The 23,817-nt window shown below is 31.4% G+C and overlaps 1 protein-coding gene across 2 annotated transcripts in view; it reads right to left on the reverse strand.

Annotated features, from left to right (window-relative positions):
* Positions 1-23,817, reverse strand: part of LOC118199992 (uncharacterized) — a 104,204-nt gene that overhangs the window by 44,474 nt on the left and 35,913 nt on the right. For both annotated transcript variants that reach the window (XM_085815701.1, XM_085815700.1), the window contains exons 4-7: positions 15,084-15,245; positions 14,811-14,941; positions 12,358-12,460; positions 519-650 (exon numbers count right to left, since the gene is read on the reverse strand). In XM_085815701.1, coding sequence (XP_085671827.1) covers positions 519-650; positions 12,358-12,460; positions 14,811-14,941; positions 15,084-15,245 — 528 coding nt within the window. The remainder of the gene's footprint in view (positions 1-518; positions 651-12,357; positions 12,461-14,810; positions 14,942-15,083; positions 15,246-23,817) is intronic.

Consider the following 23,817-nt stretch of genomic DNA (forward strand, 5'->3'; position numbering starts at 1 on the left):
ATTTCAGAGATCTCTCCCCCCATGCACATATAACACTACAAAGAAAACTAATTTAATTAAACACTAAATTTTCATACAAAAGTGCTTAAATTGAAGTATTATCATTAATATACAGCCATAAATCAGAGCTTGACTAATACTTAAGATTACAATGCCTGGGAGTAAGATTTCAGAATCATTCTCTACACTTTCCCATAAATCAGCATCTTCCCTTAATAAAAGCAAGGAAAGTGGGCACTGAAAACCCCTGAATGATGGCTGTGCCTAGGACTCCAGATTAACTTAATTAGGCCTTAGTTACGATGATAAGATATTTGTTCTTATATTTTCAATATCAAGCATATTTTAATAATTCAATTAATTACTACAAGCATTAATTTAACCACCTAAATATAACGAGAGGGGATCATACTTTTATTAACACATACATAAAGAAAAGACAATGAGATAGACAAAATTATACACATTATTTCACATATGAAGGTATGAGAAACTTTAAAATGGCAGAAAAAACATACTTTGCAGTATTTTGCTGCCTGCTCACATGCAGCTTTCAATTCAGATCCAGCAGGATGCCAGTCTGGTGGGCCATTATTTGTCAACAAACCCATTCCCAAAACTGCAGCATTGACAATAGCAATACCTTTTTCCTAAAGTAAAATGAATATTGAACAATAATTGTTGTGAATGCTTACACTTTTCCCGATAACTTAACTATTAATTTTTTTTCCTTTCTTTTTCTTTTTCTTTTTTTTTTTTTTTCTATTAACATGTTATTTCTTGTATTGAATTGTTCCTGCCCTTCTAAAGCTTCATCCATCCCACCAGAATATATGAACGACATGAGTTCAGACTGCCATGGTGGAATTCTTCTGCCACTGTCTCCCTTGAGTGCTGTAGCTATAAGCTGAATGTTTTTGACAGAAATTACATTAATAGCCATAGGGTAGCAAAGTCGGATTCAGAGATTTTAAATTATAAAAAAGCTGAATCATTGTCATCAATCAAGCCCATAAATAGTGGAAATTAATTTTATGAATTGTTTTATTTTCTATAAGTTCAAGTTATAAAACAAATAGATCTTTTAATTATCTTTAGATTGTTGTAATTACTTAGTACTCTGGATATGAAATGTTACGACAAGATGATAATTCATCTGGCAGTCACAGAAGATTAAATTAATATTTAGACTAAACCAACCTAAGTTTAATGTCGTAATTACAAAAACAATTATGAAAAAAATACAAATTGTTTGTTTAGGAGTGACACTGAAAAAAGGGAAATAAAATCAGTTAATTATTTCATATTAATATTTTTTTATGTACAAATCACTTAATATTCTTTTTAAATCAGATCACATAACACTTCCAGCCTCAGCTACATTGTATGTAAGAATATGCATGAGCTTAGTTTGATACATATACATTTTCATGATTTTAAAAGAGAAAAACATTCTACTCACAATGCTGATCAAATTAAACTTCATTTTGAAGACGAAAATTAAAATATAGGATATAAAGTTTTCAGAATATGCAATGCTTGTATAAAGGTACACTTATGTGGTGTTCTTAGAATTTTTTTTTTTTTTTAATTTTAAAATAGTAACTGTATTTCTTACTAATGCATCAAATAAACTACTGCAGAAAAGAATGTCAGATATTGGTAGAGTATCTTCATGTAATAGTATTCTTAACATTGTCCAAAAGAATAAAGCTAATGTTTACAATAAAATATAGCATTTCCTTTTTGTGTCTTTTACTTTCACCTATTCTTCATTTTAATTTTTAAATGCTGTTTCTCAGCTTACTTGATGACATCTTTCAAGCAAATAAACTTAAATTTTCATCAGCAGGCTTAATTGTGCTTTCTTTTACCAAATATATAATTTTCTGCCTATTACTCCATCTGATAAACATAAAATATATTTATTCATTTAAAAAATATTTCCCTTCTTCCCTCCTGTTGTATTTTAACAACTTTTCAACCATGTGAATTCCCTGCACTTTCATACAGCTTTTAAATATACTTCAAATAGTGAAATAAAATATTATATAGCTTTACAAGTCAGCTCTTAAGATATATTTTTTGTATTCTAAAACTAGACTTTGATTTCTTTTATTTTTATTGATTGATTTCAGTTAATGTTATGGTTCCAATAAAATGTATAATATATATATCTTGTTTCTAATACTATTTTCCATATTACTGGTTTTCCAAGAATGTGATGCAAATTATAAGCTTTGAAATGCATACTTTAGTTTCATTGGGTGAAACTCATTATGAATAGTATTGAAAGGAATATACAAATATGTATCATACGATGTGACCAATTAGAATTTCACTTTCCATAAATATGCAAATTAGGTAATGGTTGAAGGTGATGTCAAAAACCTTTGAGATGATTTTAATTGCTGATAAAATGTTTCTGAAATACAATTCTGGATATTTTTTATTAGATAAGATTAGTTATGATTAAAAAAAGATAACTAAATGATTCTCAATGCGAATGTCCTGTCAGCAAGGTTGAAGCAGGATAGTTTATTAAAGATATTATTTACTTTGGTGTTGACTATTCTGTAATTATTCTTACTTACTTTTGTAATCACTTTTAGATTTTTTTTTCAATCAATTTCAGATGAATATTGCCCACAGATCTGTTACTGGTCATCCAAGATTTACTGCAACCTCTGTTAATACCTATATGGCTTCATTAGCTCAGCGTTATCAACTAAGCAACCACATCAGCTCTTAGAACAGTCATTACTATAACAAATGGATGGTGAATCACAATGATTATGGTGTGGAAAAGGGCACACAGACAACACAAATTTTTGTCCCTTTGAATGCTACACAGTAAGGCTGAAATAGATGCATCAACATGCAGGCTGGAAAGCAGCTGAATGGTCAACGTACTATTTACAGATGAGTCAAGATTTACACTGGAATCCACCAATAAGTGTGTAAAGATCTGGAGAGAAGGAAGAGAGAATTTCAATAACACCATGCCTTCAGTACTGGCAGTGTAACAGTGGGGACTGGATTTTCTTCGAGCTGTTGCATTGATCTGCACATCTTTACAATTGGTATTTGGGTGATGTCTTTGATCTCTTAGTGAGACTATATGCTAATCAATCTTGCCAGAGACATGATATACCTGTCGTGTGTGCTCACGAGTTGATAATTTGAAGCCCAAAGAAACAGAAGATGTGAAGTTAGAAAGAAAATTGTATTTAATTTAGGATTTATTATATAGAAAGTTTAACACTGGGCTCTGCTACTGGATGAGAATGCAAATAATTAGATAATTATAAGACACATATTTGTATATATATATATATATATATATATACACACACACAAATATGTGGTATACTAATAAAATATTGATTTTATATATATAGACTATATATATATGCAAATATTTGTATATTTATTTTTACTCGTGAATTCGATTTGTAAGTGCTTAAGATGCACGTTAATGAATATTTAAGCTTACGGATATAAATGTTGGGTAAGAGTTTACTTATTTTTTTCCTTTTTCTTTTCTAAGAACTTTTAGCACCAGTGAGTTTTTCTGTATATTACAAAAAATGTTAAGTGTCTTTACCTTTTTGCTTTTTCATTTAGATACGAAAGAAATCTGAAGATACTGAAGCGATTACCTAAGCAAGTACGTCTTCTTTCACGACTTCATTTTGAAGACGAAAATTAAAATATAGGATATAAAGTTTTCAGAATATGCAATGCTTGTATAAAGGTACACTTATGTGGTGTTCTTAGAATTTTTTTTTTTTTTTAATTTTAAAATAGTAACTGTATTTCTTACTAATGCATCAAATAAACTACTGCAGAAAAGAATGTCAGATATTGGTAGAGTATCTTCATGTAATAGTATTCTTAACATTGTCCAAAAGAATAAAGCTAATGTTTACAATAAAATATAGCATTTCCTTTTTGTGTCTTTTACTTTCACCTATTCTTCATTTTAATTTTTAAATGCTGTTTCTCAGCTTACTTGATGACATCTTTCAAGCAAATAAACTTAAATTTTCATCAGCAGGCTTAATTGTGCTTTCTTTTACCAAATATATAATTTTCTGCCTATTACTCCATCTGATAAACATAAAATATATTTATTCATTTAAAAAATATTTCCCTTCTTCCCTCCTGTTGTATTTTAACAACTTTTCAACCATGTGAATTCCCTGCACTTTCATACAGCTTTTATATATACTTCAAATAGTGAAATAAAATATTATATAGCTTTACAAGTCAGCTCTTAAGATATATTTTTTGTATTCTAAAACTAGACTTTGATTTCTTTTATTTTTATTGATTGATTTCAGTTAATGTTATGGTTCCAATAAAATGTATAATATATATATCTTGTTTCTAATACTATTTTCCATATTACTGGTTTTCCAAGAATGTGATGCAAATTATAAGCTTTGAAATGCATACTTTAGTTTCATTGGGTGAAACTCATTATGAATAGTATTGAAAGGAATATACAAATATGTATCATACGATGTGACCAATTAGAATTTCACTTTCCATAAATATGCAAATTAGGTAATGGTTGAAGGTGATGTCAAAAACCTTTGAGATGATTTTAATTGCTGATAAAATGTTTCTGAAATACAATTCTGGATATTTTTTATTAGATAAGATTAGTTATGATTAAAAAAAGATAACTAAATGATTCTCAATGCGAATGTCCTGTCAGCAAGGTTGAAGCAGGATAGTTTATTAAAGATATTATTTACTTTGGTGTTGACTATTCTGTAATTATTCTTACTTACTTTTGTAATCACTTTTAGATTTTTTTTTCAATCAATTTCAGATGAATATTGCCCACAGATCTGTTACTGGTCATCCAAGATTTACTGCAACCTCTGTTAATACCTATATGGCTTCATTAGCTCAGCGTTATCAACTAAGCAACCACATCAGCTCTTAGAACAGTCATTACTATAACAAATGGATGGTGAATCACAATGATTATGGTGTGGAAAAGGGCACACAGACAACACAAATTTTTGTCCCTTTGAATGCTACACAGTAAGGCTGAAATAGATGCATCAACATGCAGGCTGGAAAGCAGCTGAATGGTCAACGTACTATTTACAGATGAGTCAAGATTTACACTGGAATCCACCAATAAGTGTGTAAAGATCTGGAGAGAAGGAAGAGAGAATTTCAATAACACCATGCCTTCAGTACTGGCAGTGTAACAGTGGGGACTGGATTTTCTTCGAGCTGTTGCATTGATCTGCACATCTTTACAATTGGTATTTGGGTGATGTCTTTGATCTCTTAGTGAGACTATATGCTAATCAATCTTGCCAGAGACATGATATACCTGTCGTGTGTGCTCGCGAGTTGATAATTTGAAGCCCAAAGAAACAGAAGATGTGAAGTTAGAAAGAAAATTGTATTTAATTTAGGATTTATTATATAGAAAGTTTAACACTGGGCTCTGCTACTGGATGAGAATGCAAATAATTAGATAATTATAAGACACATATTTGTATATATATATATATATATATATACACACACACACAAATATGTGGTATACTAATAAAATATTGATTTTATATATATAGACTATATATATATGCAAATATTTGTATATTTATTTTTACTCGTGAATTCGATTTGTAAGTGCTTAAGATGCACGTTAATGAATATTTAAGCTTACGGATATAAATGTTGGGTAAGAGTTTACTTATTTTTTTCCTTTTTCTTTTCTAAGAACTTTTAGCACCAGTGAGTTTTTCTGTATATTACAAAAAATGTTAAGTGTCTTTACCTTTTTGCTTTTTCATTTAGATACGAAAGAAATCTGAAGATACTGAAGCGATTACCTAAGCAAGTACGTCTTCTTTCACGAATTAAAATTTTATTTATTCAGATAAACAGTATTTATTCACAAGAAGCAAATAAATAAATAAATAAATAAAATTACTGCATTATAGTATAAAAATAATACTTATTTGGCAAAGTGAAAACCGCAAAAATATGCAGATGCAAAAATGATATGGATAATCAAAACATTTTCAATTACATTTTTATTTTTACTCAGCATCATAAATATCAACGTGTCATTCATCAGTGGAAAATATTATGACTAAGATATAAATGCTTTATATTCAAGGTAATGAGTGCTAATTGTTTTAATAAAATTGTCTGAGACTGATATGTGGTATATAATGTGTGGTATACTAATATGTGCTTTATTTATCCAAGGTGCATAATGAAAAATGATCCAGAAAAAGAAACAAATGAAAATAGTTCATTAAAAAGCACTTTTCCATTAAAGTAATACCGCATGACACTTTTTGTTTGTGTTTTGGTGTTGTTAACTGCTTTTATAACCATTGCTCATGGTGCCACCTTTTTTATCTAATCAGTCTGCCCTTGCAATGGATTTCACTCCAAGAGATGGTCAAGCAGCTATTTCCATTTCTTCAAGATGATATATTCTTCACAAAGAAAGATACTGTTCAAATAATCACCCCATAAAGTTTAAATGTAATGTAGGCTATGCAGCCTCCATTCAAGAAAAAAAAAAAAAAAAAAAAAAAAAAAAGATGTATGATCACAAACATAGTTTATTGAATCATGCATTTCCTTCATTACTATTGCAAGATTACCAAAGCTTGCTTTAAATGAATTACAATAAAATGATTGATTGGAATAATTCATGAGAGAAGTATCCGACAATTTCTTAGTATCCCATATCTTATTAAAGTTGACAAAAACTGAAAAATTGTACAAATTGACAAAAACTTATTTAAAAAAATGTAGACCATGTTCTTCCACTACAATGAGTTTTTGAAGGATTTTATCATGAAATTGAAGAATGTTCCTTGTTACTGTTCCCAATCATTCTGTTTTATCTAATATTCAGCTAAAAGTGTAGAAAAGAAAATTTTACAGCATTGACTTTGATACAAAATGCACCAATATGAAGCTGAAAGTGTGTGGTTTGGCTTCAGTGGAAAAATACTCATTAATAAATGATACAGCAAATACAGGGAGAGGTATAGGAATGATTAAGTACGCAAATAAAAACAAAAATAATTCCTTAGCATTAAAAATTATCATTCATATTTATATATAAATTTTAAATATGAATTTAAAATCATTAAAACAAGCTTAAATTAAGGCACTGAATATAGAAGATATGTTTGTAAACACACACACACATATATGCAATACATACTGAATGAGAAAATAAAATTTACACTAATAATTCAGTATGAAAATAAAATTTACATACTGAATGAGAAAATAGAATTTTATTTCTGCGTTCTACGGGTTCATGGATTTGGAATGATTGATGACAACACTTGATAAAGAAACAAAACACAATTTATTAGCCAGTATTACTCAGGATAGTTTCAAAAACCCATTTACAGTTGTTGAAAAGGTACGATGACTGTAAAAAACTAGTCATAGTTTTTCGACAGTTGGGGCAGATTTTGCTGGGAAACTTTATACTGGAAAGATTCACGAATTAAATTCTGGATTAACAGTGGTGGAAACTCATCTGAGATGGGCTTTGATGAGAAAATCAGAAACTAATACTGCTAGAGATTTTTTAGCAGCTATTGCACTACTAAGGCATGGTGACAATTGAATGAAACTTTGGGAGTTGGAAACCATTGGAACCCTATGAACTGTATAGCATCCCTATGAACTGTATAGCAGTAAAGAAACTGAAGAACCTGCCATAAATTATTTTAACACATATATGCAAATTCATTTTAAGAAGACGTTCATTATTCCACTTTAAATAATGAAGGGAAATATCAAATTAAATTGCCATTGAAAGAGGTTGAGAATCTTCTCTATAATAAAACTATTGCTGAAAAAGGATTAAATAAACTTGCATCAAAATTGGTTTTGGATGGCAACTATGATGCTTACAATTCTATTTTCAAGGAATGGCTTAAAGATAACATTATAGAAAAGGTATCATTTGAATAACTTTCAATTCCTTAAGATTATTTTCCTCACCGTGGAATGTACAAAGAAAATTCAACAACAAAACTTAGACCAGTCTTTGATGCCTCAAGGAAACAAAAAGGTAGCCCTTCTTTAAACGATTATTTAGAAAAAGGAGCAAACACAATTTAATTAATACTGGAAGTGAATCTTAAGTTCAAAGAAAAGAAAATAGGATTGAGTGCTGACATAGGAGGCATTCTTGCAAATTTCCATTTGTAAAGAAGACGGAGATTACCTCCATTTTCTCTGGTGGCACGATATCAGAAACAAAAACGTACAAGATTTTAGACATAAAAGAGTGGTTTTTGGACTAACTTGCAGCCCTTTCATTCTTCGAGCTGTTATCCGATACCATCCTGAGAATATAAAACATGAAGCTAAAGATAATGCTGAAAAATTAAGAAAGTCATTTTATGTTGATAACTGCATCATTTCAATTAACTCAGAGGAAGAAATGCATAAATTCATTAAAGTGTCTACCGAGTTGATTGTTGCAAGCAAATTTGAATTCAGAGTGGAGTGTACCGAATATTACAGGCCAGGAATTTTAGATTAACCAACCCCTGTCTTGGGTCTATTTTGGGATTGCTATGAAGATATCTTACTTTGTAGTGTCAGTGCAGTAACTTAATAGTAAATACAAAAAAGATAACTAGAAGAATTTTGCTCTCTTTGGCTCAGCAAGTATTCGATCTCATTGGATTTTCTAGTCCACTGACACTTTTATGAAAACTATGGCTTCAGGAAAGCTGAAAAATCAAAACTGAGTTGGGATGCTGAAATACGAAAAGAACTGGAAAGCAGTTTTCGAAGTGGCTTGATGAACTTTTGAAAATTTGAAGATCTATATTGATTGATGATGACTCCCCAGTAAGTTTGCATACATTTTGTGATGCATCTAGTTTGTATCAGTTGTGTATATAAGATGCAAGAGTGAAAGAGAAGTGAAAATTCAATTAGTACTTGCCAAACCCAGAATCGCTCCATTGAAGAAAATGTCTATTCCAACACTGGAATTGATAGCTTGCAGCACTGGTGTTACACTATCTTTCTGTGTTAAAAAATCTTTGAATCTTACGAATGTGAAAAAAATTTTCTGGACAGATTCATCAACTGCATTACATTAGATTCACAACCAAGAACCATGGATAGTATTTGTTCAAAATAGGCTTAAAGAAATTAAAACATTTTCAAGTATACAAGACTGGAAACACATACCTGTCTCAGAAAAACCCAGCAGATTTACCTTCAAGAGATTGTACTGTAAAGAAATTAACTGACTGTAAAAAAACTGTACTGTAAAGAAATTAATTGGTGGGAGAGACTACCCTGGCTGAAAAAGGAGGAAGTCCAATGGCCAAAATCTTATACATTGATCAAACAAGAAGTATTTTCAGAAATGGAAAAGAAAGCATTGGTAATGTTAAATGCTCTGATTGGAAAAGGTTGGTTTTTACAAGCTGCAGAAAAATAATCAGAATGGTTGCATGGATTTTAAGATTCTTGAATAACTCTTGAAAAACTAAGTAAAACAGAATGAGTGGTAACTTATCCACAAAAGAAATTTTAGAATCAGAAAGAAAGTTTGTTAATTTAGTTAAAAAAGAATCTTTTACTGAAGAATACTTATCTGGATTGAAATTTATTTCATATTTCGAAGATCTTCCAGGAAGAATTCGTGTTTTCTTTCTGTCCATTGAAAAGATTGCCAAAACTTTAAAATGCCCATGGGTTCAATTCTCTATTGGCGGATTTAAGGGAAAGTTTCTGGATCATAAATGCAAGAAAAACTGTCAGAAAAGTAACTGAAAAATGTATAAGATGTAGAAGACACACCGCTAAAGCAATTAAGACAATTTCTGTTGCACTGCCAGAAGAGAGAATCAAGGATATATCAGTGTTTGAAATTTATGCTTTTGATCTTGCTGGCCCACTTGTTCTGAAGGGGAGTCAAGAAATGGATTGTTTTATATACCTGTGCAGTGTTTAGAGCTGTTCATTTAGAACTTGTGCAATCTTTGTCAACTAGGGCATTTTTACTCAGCCTAAGAACATTTAAAGCTCGTTGAGGGTGACCTCTAATCATTTATAGTGATAACGGGAGTAATTTTATTGGTACAAATAATCTTTTCAACTGGCTTGACTGGAAATAGTTGAAGTGGAAGCCAGTTTAAAGAAAATAACTTGGAAGTTAAATCTCCTTACTGCCGCTTGGATGAGAGGGTTTTGGGAGCACCTTATACAGTCAGTGAAGAAAGTAGTGTGATGTGTCCTAGGTAATACAAGTTTGATGCACAAAGAAATTTCAACTTTTATTTTTGATTGCGAGTCTATAATAAATGCAAGGCCTATTACATACATATCAGAAAATCCAGATAACTTGCAGCCTTTAAGTCCAGCAGTGTTCCTGCAGATATTCAAGAATTGGGTGTTCCTAATCTGGATCACATAGACAAAGTGAATTTCACAAAAAGAATTCAATACCAACAACATCTTAGGAAAACATGAGGCCAGGTTTAGAACAGAGTACCTTGGACAATTACTGCTCAAACGATCTTCAAAACTTCCAGAGCAGTCAATAAAAATTGGTGATATTGTCTTCATTGAAAATGTCAAGCAAAAATGTACATTTTGGCCACTGGGGTATGTAATCCACATTTACCGTGGTAAAGACGGTAATGATAGATTAGTGTGTTTGAAAACTGCTTATGGAGAGTTACTCAGACCTGTGCAACATATCTACATTTTAAAATTTCAGGCTTCAAGTAATTCAAATGAGAAGGAGGAATGTATAGGAAAGGAGTCGAAAATTCTTTACGAAGTTCTTAAGGAGAAAATCATTGTGGTCGGAATATTAAAACACCTACTAAATTCATGGACCATAAACTTTAACTTAGACGTTGTAGTTTTATAATAAAATTTTGATACGATATCCTTTATCAAAAGGTGGAAAATTTTGCATTATTAATGTGATTAAGAGTGGCACCTATTATCTTTTTATATCTTGAATTAAGTTGCTCTTTAATGGTAACACTGTTAATATATCTTTAGAATACATTTGTTTTGAAAATACAGTACAAAGTCTGTAATCCAGACTCGTCGGGACTTCGGCAATTCAGGATTAAGTGTTTTTTTTTTTGGTTTAAATTGCTTCATTTTTTGTGCTAAACGCGCATGCATAAAGCATACAAAAAGTTTGTGGCTTTGAGGTCCAGATTATAGATCATTCCGGATAATGGAAGTCCGGATTACAGACTTTGTACTGTATTTTGCTGTTGTGTTGTTAAAAGATAAAATGGAGTTTAAGAAGAAACAAATTGAATTTCTTTTGTCTTATTCAACAGTTATATCTATGTTGTCACAAGACATTTTTATAAACTAAACTTTTGGGGGGGGTGACTTTCCTTTAAAAAAATGCTAGATGAGGTTCTGAAGAACACTGTTAAATATTTGCATAGTCGCCTGTAGTAACGGCAACCGCCGGCAATAAAAGGAGGTGCTTTCCTTAGTGGCACCGCAGTTTCTTTTAGTTCGAGCCAGAATAGACCTGCCCGGGGAGAAGCCAGGGGATGAGAGATTCCGGTTCCCGCCCTGTTCCGGTTCCCGTCTTGTTGCGGATCCAGTCCTGTTCCGGTTCCCGTGTTGTTCCAGTCCTGTTCCGGTCCTGATCCAGTCCTATTCCAGTTCCAGCCTGGCCGTTTAAGTCCAGAACACGTAGGAGCGGATGTCTGAATTCAGCGAATGGAGATATACGCCGAAAGGGCTAGATGGATTCTGTCTTTTAAAGGAAAGTGTTCTTCACCGTGCCGGCATAGCTGTTACTTTAAAGCACTTTGAAGTTTTTCCACCCAAGATGTTAAGTTTTCGTTTATGATGCTAAGTTTTCATCAGTGTTGAAGTTCCAGTTAAATAAACCTTTAAGTTTTAGACAAGGTTTTTGTGTTCTTCAGAAAATTTTAGATTCGAAGTCAGATATAGCACATAGGATTATTATCGGAAAAATCAACAACACTTTAATGTTGCCCAATTGACATTTTCACCAGACTTTATGGTTTTGCTAGTCTTACCTTTGCAAAGAACTACCTTTCCTGAAGAAGAAGACCTATGTCAAGGTCTGATCAGCCTTTGAAACTGGAAGAAACCTATAGAAATCCGAAATCCAAGGCCTTTTTTTTTTTTTTTTTTCTTTACCTTTTTTAGGGAAGGGGGCAATTTTAAGTTTTACTTTGACATGTTTCTATTTCAATTATCTGCATTTTATAACCACATATATTACATACAAAAACAAGATTCCAAAAGAACATAAAAGTTTCTTATATAATGAAATTTATAACTCACCTTAAAATAAGGAATATAATTTCTCAAAGTATTGTCAAATAAAGTACATCGGCAATATGACAAAATAACATCTAGCTTGATGTCACTCTTATCCACTATCTCTCTAAAAAAAAAAAAAAAAAAAAAACAGAAAAATGCCTGAAAATACTTTTCAAAAATTTGAAAACAAAAATTATTTCATGCAATGAAAAGTTATGATTTTGCAAAGATTAAGAATTAGTTATGTAGAACTCATTCTTCATCGCTGTAAAATCACTAACTATTTTTGAGATTCTGGTATTAATAAAACATGAGTGATCTCAAAAATTACTTCCACATATTCAACACACTTTACTTAAATGACAACCTTCTTTTTCCCAATAAAAAAAAATTTGAAACAGAGCCAAATTTGATTAGGTATAATAAAAACAAAAATTTGACATCTACTTGAATTAAAAGCTATGTGAAATTACTTAAAAGCTTTAGAAAAAAATTATTTTCTTATATACAAATCATAATGGATTTAAAAGATTCTGCATTAACCTATTTCAAGAGTTATAAATTTAGCTTAATTTTATATGTAGCATTTTGATAACTACATAGCTTTGGTATTGTATTCACATAAATATGACAGTATTTCTTTTAAAATTTGTTCTTCTGAAAATTGCACCCCTTCTTATGAGCAACATCACATTTAAAAAACATATTTCAAGATAACTCATTCCTTAGTGTTTAAATTTAAATGAATTTATTTATTTTTACTCATTTAGTTTTATCTAAAGATAGAATACTGATATTATTTAATCATATTTCTTCTATGGATATATTTCACACTTTTGTAAGATAGTACATAAATTCTGAACTGGTATGAAATTCATATGAAACACTAAACATAGTTTATTTAAATGTATCTTAATCGATTCTGAACTTTGCATTTTATTTGTTAAATACTTTCTGTCAATTACATAAAGCAATTTCCTATAAAACTGTTTCAGTTGTAAATTTTTTTTTTTTTTTCAATAGCTTTATACTTGTACTATCTATAATATATTTCTTTAGCTTAATATTATTTAAATGACATTAGCAGCTTATGCTTAAATAACCTAAATGAATTCCTCTGGGATGGAGGCAAGATTCTTTTGCATGAGGAAAAGTTTGTAGATATAAATTTTGTAATTTACATTAATATGATTTATTATTAACAATAACAGAATAACTTTTATGTACAGGTCAATTTGTATGGGGTATTGGGTTCTTACCTTGTCTTTCGATGGTGTTAATTGTGAAGTATTTAAATGCTTTTATGGCTTTTTGAATGCATCACTTCAGGGAAATTTTTAACACCAAGAATAGGAAATGGAGTGTTCCCTGACATAAAGCATATATACAAGAGTATCTATCTTATCTCTGGAAGGCCTGATTTTACAAAGCCCAGTATATTTTATGCAGAATGGCTGAATGAAACAATTTTCAGTGGAATGGTGCCAGAATTAAGGAAGAGGTTACCTGCTTTAAAACTAAGGATCTTGCACTCACTTTAAAACATCTGAAGTCTTTGGGTTATATGCATTTATAGTTTGGTTCGTTTGAATAGAAAATTTTCAAAAATCTGTCACTTGCATGGGTGAGATATTTGGCTTCCATAACCTTAGATAAATTTTTAAGAAGGTTGTTATATATAATATTTCTTGCAGATAGGTGTAGAATATGCATCATCTTTAACATAATGACATGTTTTATCCATAATATATTTGGCTATCTCAGCAAGTTCCTCCTCAAGAACTTGAATTTATTGTTGTATGTTTCCAAGAAGCCCATATCCAGTTTACAGTTATCTACCGTATTCTCAACTGAAGTTTATATGATGTCATCTGAACTGCTGGCAGCAGTTATAGATACATTCCAACTACACTTATTGTGAGACAGAGCATTGCTCTTAGGTAATGAGATCAGAATAATGCTCACAATAAGAGCTATTGGGAATAACACCTTCACCAATGAACGACTGAAGGCCAAATTTTGGACTTATACTCAAAAGATAAAAGCCTAAATCTGTAAGTAATGCCAATCTAGAAACAGCCATGATTAATGTTAGTATCAGGACCTGATTACCACCTAGTACTACAAAGCCTAAGCCATACATCTTAAGCTTGCATTTTCCTCAGTGGAAAGCTTTGAAAATGAGGATCCATTTATGGGCTTTTCTGAGATGACTAGAAACAGCTATCATTATATCACAGAATGCCAGGAGTATCTGAATAATCTTGAATATTTTAGTTCCTATTCCTTTCAGGGTAATTTATGAAGACTAACTTAAAATTTGGTACTCTGAAACTAATCTTTGTGCCACACAAATCTGCTTCTACTGAATAAAAAATTAAATAAAAAAACTTAAATTAATCAATTTCTTCCCTATTTACTTACTGTATGTGATTTAACTACTTTGTTTTAATTAATATATGTAGTTTACTTACTTAAGTGTAGACACAGGATATCCTGTTATACCAATATATTTCGCTTTTCCAGATTCTTTTATCTTTTGAAGGGTAGGAAGAGTTTCAAAAGCAATTATATCAGTATTTTTTGCAAATTCAACATCATGAGCCTGTACAGAAAATTACTAAATTTTAGATAAAATTTTTAAATTAAAAATACATATCATAATGATTAGAATATTTCACTATTTCACAATGCAGATTTACAATTAAGGAAAGCAATGATTATAATGGAAATAATTTTAGAATTACCAGCAAAATATCTGCATATTCTATTCCCAATCTATCAAGACTTTCATTTACACTTTTGAATACTCGAGAAGAAGAAAAGTCAAACATATTTTGTAATTCTGTTCCATACCTCCCAACTTTTGTAGCAAGATAATAAGTATCTCTTGGTATGTTTTTCAAAGCCTAAAAGAAAGAAAAGTTATATTTAGAAAATACATTAATTAAATTTGAATATTTCATATGACTGGTTGAACTTCCTGTACCGCCATTAGAGGCTTAACAGGGCTTAGTGGAGCTATTTAATTAAAAAACATTGAGATCTAAAATAAGGCCTGAATCAGGCCCATTAAGCAGAACTACCATCTTACTGCCTGAAATAACTTAAAATAGAATAAACAACTAAAATATGAACTCAAGTCTAGGACCTGGTGAGATTTACCAGCTACACCAACAAAAGCACATTATTACATACTTTGTAAAATATAACACATTACTTGCATGCATAAAAATATGTTACTTACATATACAAAGAAATAAAATAACAGAATATCATAAACATTCTAGTTTTCCTTTAAACAGAATCTATATAAATTCATTTCATTTACAGATACATATTTTATGAAATTTGACAATTTCAATTTAGTCACTGTATGTTTACTTAGATCCTTCAGAGTATTAAATTTAGCAATATCTGGAATAAATCTTAGAACTATATTTTTCATAGATGAGCATCTAAACAACAGGTTCTCAATATCGACATTACTCATGCCACATGGACAGGCACAATCTTTAATTGAAAACCAATTATAATAAAAGGGGAAGTGTCCATGATTAGTTAAAGCTTAGTTTAGATACTTGTCACTTAGGCATCTTTTCTCACTTACAGTTGAGGTTAAATTATATGTAAATCTTCCTTTAGAATCTGGGTCGTTCCACTTTGCTTGCCATAGAGTCAAACTTTTTCTTTTCAACAAGAATTTAAAACTGTCAAAGAAAGTCTTTACTTAAATCAATAATTTGATTTTCAATGGCAGCCTTTGCCAATCTCTCTGCTAACTTGTTACCAATGGTACCAACATGACTCTTCATCCAAAAGAGTTTAATATCTCTGAAAGTGCTAAAAAAAATATGCATATTTCATATTTTAAACATACTCTAGCATGTAAATTAACAAGTGGTATGCTTTTATCTTTGCTGAGTAGCAGCGGCAGATTGGTCAAAGAAATCAGCCCTGGCGGGAAAAATATGCCAGCCCTAAGGCCTCATATGAAATGTCATTATACACATAAGTTATCATTGTCATCATCATCATCATAAAATACAAATATGCCTTTGCAGAAAAATAACATTTTATTCATATGTATATATATATGCAAATAAACTACAAACAATAAATAACGGTGACTAAATATTTACACAAACAAAACAGCAGTTGATACATAATAGCCATTTAAATATTTTTAAATTCCACATGCCTTCGCAAATATTTCCTCCATTATATCTTTAATTTTTGCTTTAGCCAAAACATCCTTCTCTATGTTCACCAATAGCAATGACTCCAAATTAGCTTGCTTTATAGTACTCAAAAATCTACCTTTTACAATTTTCAATTTTGAAAGAGCTCTTTCACATTCAACTTGCGTTTTAGACAGGGTGAGTACAAACATATAAGCAAAAAAAGACATTGGAGATGCATTACTATGTAAATTATATTTCAAGAGTTATTTATATACACACAAGTTTTGCCAAAATTGCATTTAGCTTTGGCTGAATGCTCATTAACAGATAGAGCACTCTCTCCTTCTGACTTGGTATCAGATTTAAAATGATGATTTTCAATTTCATTTTTTAGTATTTCCCATTTACGTACTAGGTCCTGATATTCATCCTTAAAATTATCAATTATTACACCTACATTGTGCCTTAATAATGTAGATAAATAGTCGAAAGAGTTTGGTGACAATGGCTTCAAAACACTTTTGGGATCGATAAGAGATATGTCTTTGTACTACTTCCTATATGCTTTAAACCTACTTTCTATTGATGAAATGGTGTATTTCATTATGAAATTAAAAGACAGTAGTTTTGAATTGTTTGATAGGGCAACTAAAATTATTATTCGGATGATTTTTCATTGTCCATTTGCTTCACTTTTCGGCATCTTCGAGCAGGTAGTTCTATGATTACATCACAACCTAGCCTTTCTAGTTTTTGTTGTAATCTGTTGCAAAAGCTTTTGCTGCATTAAATATAATAAAATATACTTTTGAGTAAAAGTATTAATTCTATGTATAAACAATTATCTTTACAATCAAATTCGCTTTTTGGGGGGCATAGCATTTCAAACTCCATTTAGTTTCACCAATGAGATGAAGCTTCCTAGATTTGGTTTTATCATCGATTCATCTCTACACGTCCATTCTTTGATAGGGTTCTTTAAAGAATTTGCCACACTCATTTATTAGAGAAAAAAGAGAAGTTCCTTCTAAAATGCTATTCATAGAATCGACCAATACTAGATTTAAAGTATAGGAATAGCAACAAACATAAATTTGGTGAGGTGCTTTTTCACTCAAACATTTAGTATGCAGGGTTCCATCCTTTTATTTAACAGCTTAAATGTGGAGGAACCTAGTCAGCAGCTAAGCAAATAATCGCTTATGTTCAGTAACAGAAACATACAGCTCAAGAAGGGTTAATTACATTTTATTGCTCAATGTAAAGAATAACACTCAGCCCTTTTCTAAAGGCATACAGCAAAGACACCACTGAAAGCGTAAAAATAAGAACTTAATTAATGCTTAGCTAAAGATATGTAGCCCAAGCTAACATAAATCTAACTAGTTGGCTCCTAAATATCAAATTAGCTAGCGATGCTATCAAGGGCCTGTAATACAGGCGGGCGTAGTAACAGCTTAGAGAGACGTGGCTGAAAGGCAAACCCACGCTAGTGAGAACCCTAATGCTCTCTCTCAAAGTCTTTGGAGCTTCGACTTAAATATTATTCATATTTTTTATATTTTACATATATATGGATACTGAAATTTTCTGCCGTTATCACATTAGCTGTTCGTTGCCGGGACAAAACGTTTGTAGCAACAGTTCTGAGAAACGGCCTTTGGCGAAATAGGGTTACCATCTTCACTTGGCAAACAGGCTAAAAGCCAAACAAGAATCAGTTATCGCTCAGATTGGCGAAAGTGACGTTTCCTTTCAAGTGACATTCGCTTCTTCGTGTTGTTTTGTATCGCTCACACGCTTTTCGTTTTAAACTTTATTGTTAGTAATGGAAGATAATAACTCTGGCACTTCATGTAACAGATAAACACACTTCTGGTTATAGCAATCAATTACATCAGTAATAGCCAAATTCTGTATACACTAAGAATAGTTTAGAAACATGTGCTGGATAAGTCTATTTATCACACATCGCTTATGTGTATTTTCTGTTGTCTGCATTTCAATCAAAATTTGATGGCTCACTGGAAAATTTGTGACCTGGTGAAAGCATTTTCTGACTAACTTTATGGCTCATAATTACTGTTCTGTCCATTCAAATGACAAAAATCTATATGGCTGATATTTACCTCCTCACAGCCAGCAGATATTATTCAGCAAAATGAAGATCAAATAAAGCATATGAATACATGAGCAATCAAAACATGTGCGAGTTGTTTACTGTCCCATAGAACACTCGGTAATATACCTAAAACATATTAATTATACCAACTCTAGAAATTAGGCGTTCACATCATGAGTTTGTTTTATGGTTTGGTTTATTGAGATTACAGCATAGCACACTAGGGCTATCTGCCTAAGGGAAGGGATGCCTTCGAAGAGGACTTTCTAAGAGAAACTGGCTCGTATACACGTTACACATGGGGAAAACCACGAAAGCGTCCATGCAGCCAGCCCGTTCGCGGGATTTGAACCTCGGACCGAAGTACCAGTGTTCAGCGACTTTACCGCTCGGCCGCTGGTGGGCTCAGTTGGTTTTATGTGATTACCACAAAGCCTCGAGGGATAACAACAGGAGGGATCCCTTTGTAGAAGATTTTTTAAAACTGGCTCGTATACCAGTTACAAATGGGGCAAACCAAGGAAACGTCATGTAGCCAGCCCGTTCGCGGCATTCTAACCTGAGACAGAACTACCAGTGTTCAACGACGCTTCAGCCACTAGTAGGCCCGTGCACTTAATTGGAAAGTGCAATTCATTATGTAAACAGACATGAAGGTGATAATCAGTTGTGCGCTGTTTTAAGTAATCAAATGTTATAAATGCACAGCAGTTACATTTCTTATTATTTATTAGTCATGTTTTTATTACATAGATCATACGTAAGATATAATTATGAATTAACCCAATAATAAAATGTGTACACTCTTTAGTACTCAAATACTCATCAATTATTTTTCAACTGATTATTACATACCCATAATAATTTGCAAAGAACTGATAACTATAGTTGCTGCCAATTACATAATCATTATCTGAATTAAAAGTAACTTCAAATAAACTTCTTGGCAATGTTCATCTTTGTATTCATACATACATATATATATACACATCTAATAAGTCATATATTTATATACAGATAGAGAGATGCGATGTTTTAGAAGTTGTTAATATATATTTATTAGTATTAATGTAATGAATAAGATTTATATTAATGAATGTATATACAAATGTTTTTCATCATGCATAATAAAAAATCCATAAATTTTCAATGTTTCAATATGTAGCATTTACAATAAAAGTACAGTTTCTAATGTATTTATAATCCAAAAAGTATTTCATTAATAACATGAAAATAATAGACAAATTTTATGAGTATTCTCATTATTACATAAGCTATGCTTTTCTTTTTTATGCATCTTTTATGTTGTTTAAAATGTGTCACTGATTATGCAGTTAACAATTTAAAAGATAAGTAATTAGGAGAAAAGCCGCGCATATACAAACGGATTTTAAAAAATTATTCAACTTAAATTTAAGAAATAAAATTCTATTATATAACAGTGTTATAATACACGATCAGCACGAAATACGACAAATTTGGCGAACTTTTGGCTACGAACAATTTGTAAACAAATCCGAAATGCAAGAACGTCGTAAAATACTGTCAACTCTGAAATTTCCACGATTATATATTTAATGAATATATACACATTTAAAAAATGACTCAGGCAGTTGTATTACAACAAAACAGCAGTAATTAAATCAGCCTCTATTTCCACCGTCCATCATTTCACAGTGAGAGCCATTGCCATATTGAAAGTTACCCGTGATCCTTCAGAAGCTGACCTTTCGTCTGATTGGTTGAACGTTCGAGGAACACGTCTCCAGCCGGAACATTTTGGGAACAGTTTTAAAATGTTGCTCGTAGCCGGGACACGTTCCTCCTAGCTAGACGAAACATTTCTCGGAAGCCTGCCGCTTAAAGCCGTGCTACTAGAATCTCGTTTCTCGGAATAGTCCCGGGTAAGCGCGCGCGTCTATAGATGTGATAACAGCCTTAATAGATTGCCAAGAAATTAAAGCATTATATTAATAGTACATTAATCCTGATATAAAATATGAGAGGCATTTTGGCATTAAAATCACAAAAATATCTTTTCCTTATGGGAAATCTGGGGTTTCTTAATCAGCTGAAGGGTTCATATTTAAGTGCCCGTATTGGTTTTAGACAGGGTTTCTTCAACCTTTTCCATTCGCGACCCCCTTTTATCACTGAGATTTTTTTGCAACACCCAGGATCCCCATAATATTTACAAAAATTTTGTGGGACCCCCATAAGTATCGTCCAAATCCGACACACGCGTGAGTGAAACTGTCAGTTTTTTCACTTGTACTGTAATTTACTATTGCATTTTTAGGTCGTTAACTTTAATTTCTTATTTTAAGGTATAGAACATGGAAAATTTTAAATAAGTAACAGATGAAATGGCAGCGTCACATGCAAAGCACAGAAAATGAACATTTATATTATAAAAAGAATGCGTCGAAACATTTTCAGATATGCTGTGTAAAAATATTTGGTAATTGTAAAATTATTATAAGAACGAAATATCAAAACTGCTAAAATTTTTGCCGACCCCCTGCTCCAAGTTTCGCAACCCCCAATTTAAGAAACCTGATTTTAGTTATATTTTATCTGATTCTTATTTAGTATGTGAGTTTACATGGAGAGGCAGAATGAAAATAAAAACCCACTGACCTCTGCCTGAAAATGCCATAGCCAGACGAGGATACACGAGGAATATGCATAATTCTACATTTAGTTCTAAATATAAAAAAATTTTTTTGCTAAAATACATTGGCTATATTTGTCATTTATGTGCCATTTTACAAATGCACTATAATGTGCAGCATTTCTTTTCAATAGTTGATTTTTTTAATTTAATTATTATTTTCTATTTTTGTATTTATTTATTTTCTAAGATTTTGCTTTTAGTATTCATTTTGTTTCATCATTTTATAATTTCTTGATGTATTTTTTATAAAACTGATTGCACACTTGCCAACCTTTGACACTCAAAAATCAGGAGATTTTTCACAATGTTAAAAAGACTTTTTAAATGATAAAAATACAGTTTTTAATAATGAATTAACTTTAAATAGTAACTAATTCTTAAAGCAACAAAAAATACCTTATTCATAAAAAACACTTTTATTATTCGCATCGTTTGAAAAAAAAAAAAAAAAAAAGACACTTTAATCAGTTTTTGTACAAATGTTATAAACAGTGGCAGATTTTGCTATCTTTAAGAAACTTCATAATTTTGTTCATAGCAATCACCATATAAGCCTGCTTTCGCTAACACGTTTTTCTAATGTATCATCGCTAATATGAGATCTAAATTTAGTCTTCGTTTTCACAACAACACTGAAAATCCTTTCACACTCTGCATTACTATGGGAAACTGTCAAGATGGCCAACATAATTCTAGACAGTTCACTATATTTTAAAATTCCATCAGCACCTTTCAGCTTTCCAATCAAATTCCACTGGGTGTTAATCCTAGCTGATTTTATAACTTCATCCAAGTTTTCTAATTGTAAACTGCTGTTGGAACTGTTTCAATTTTTCCTTCCTTTTAAAACTCCTCTCAAGATAATAATAAATATCAACAATGTGTTCATCCACATTTATTGGTAAAGAAGCTGCCCCTTTTTCAGCTGCTAAATCTAAGAGGTGACAGATGCACCTCATAATCTGCAAATCTGAATTTTCCTTTCTTAAGATGCCTACAACATCAGTCTTCAAGCCTACCAATACTGTGCATTATCGGCACCAAGTGCTCAGCAATTATCCAGAGGGATTGCATTTTCTTTTAAAGTTTTAATAATTAGCTGTGCTATATTAAAGCCTGTCAAATGTCCTTCTAAAGTGGGGACAGAAAATAAATTGCACTCAATTTCTGAAGACTCTGGATTAAAAAAAGAAATAACAATTGGATACAGTTTTGAATCATTATTATTGCTTCCATCCGTAGAAAGGCAGAACGGAGCTATTTTTTTAATGCAATCAATAACTGAAGATTTATTTTTCAAACCTATTTCTTTAACAATTACACCTGTTTTGGTTCTTGCACTTGAGTATTTCTTAACGATTTCATTATCGGGAAACATTTTTCTAAATAGAGCTGCAGCATGATCCGATGCATTCAGTGGCAGGTTGTGCTCCAGTAAAAAGGCAGAGAACAGACATTCTGCATTAATCACATTTTGGTCCTCTGTTTCCGAAGAAAAATTTAATTTTCCGTTTTTTTCAAAACAACTCATGTTGTCCTTGTGTTTTTGTGCACGCACATGTTTGAGAACATCCGCCCTTCCACCATGCGAAATCGAAAAATCGCAATGACATGTGGTACTCATCGCAAATTTATAACATTTCCTTGAGGAAATAATTGAAGGAAAGTCAACTGTGTATGATTTTTTAAACGTACACGAGTATTTCACCTTTCTTCCAGACATAACAAAAGATAATAATTTCTAAAACTATTTTCCGAAGGCACGTGTACTCACACAACTCAACACAAATGAACGAAATAACTAAAAAACAGTGGCGGCTCGTGGCTAAAATTAGTGGGGGTGCTGTTCCCAAAAAATTTAACCTTTGTTTTAAAATTATGTAAAAGGAAACAAACATGTATAAAAAGAAAATTTATTTTGAAACTTTATGAAATCTTACAAGAAAAAAATTAAAAATTTCTTAATTACTTTAACCAAAATTATTACAGTTCAATCTTTGTCTAGTCATTTAAAAATGAAATCCATTCCTCTTGTTTTAATTTGCACGAAAAGATCAATAATTTTCTGCTTGATTTCTGGATGACAACCGAGGAAATTTTTCTTTATTGAAAGCAATTCAATTTAGTCTCTCCGAATTCCTAGTGCTTCTTAGAAAAGTTTTCATTCTTTTCAATGTTGAAAAGCAGCGTTCTGCCTCTGATGTAGTCATGGGAACTCTCAAGAGAATTTTTATCAGTTTCATAATTTCACCAAGAACATCGTCTAGATTATTTTCGAAGATAAAATTTCAATAGCTCAATTAATTTGCAGTATTCATGGATATCAGACCTACAATAGAATACTTTTAATTCAGTTTCAAGCTTTTCTTTGCCAATCATTGGATATGCTTCAGTGGTCAGTACTATTTCTTCTGTAGAATGTTCATTCCTAAAACTAAGCATTTCTTACTAAACAATTTAGCAGCTGCTAAGTATTTAGTGGAAGAATATCTGTGCAT

Source organism: Stegodyphus dumicola, chromosome 4, assembly GCF_044657685.1.
Source record: "Stegodyphus dumicola isolate Sdum_Otavi_A_Nest chromosome 4, ASM4465768v1".
In the NCBI taxonomy this organism is placed as follows: Eukaryota; Metazoa; Arthropoda; class Arachnida; order Araneae; family Eresidae; genus Stegodyphus; species Stegodyphus dumicola.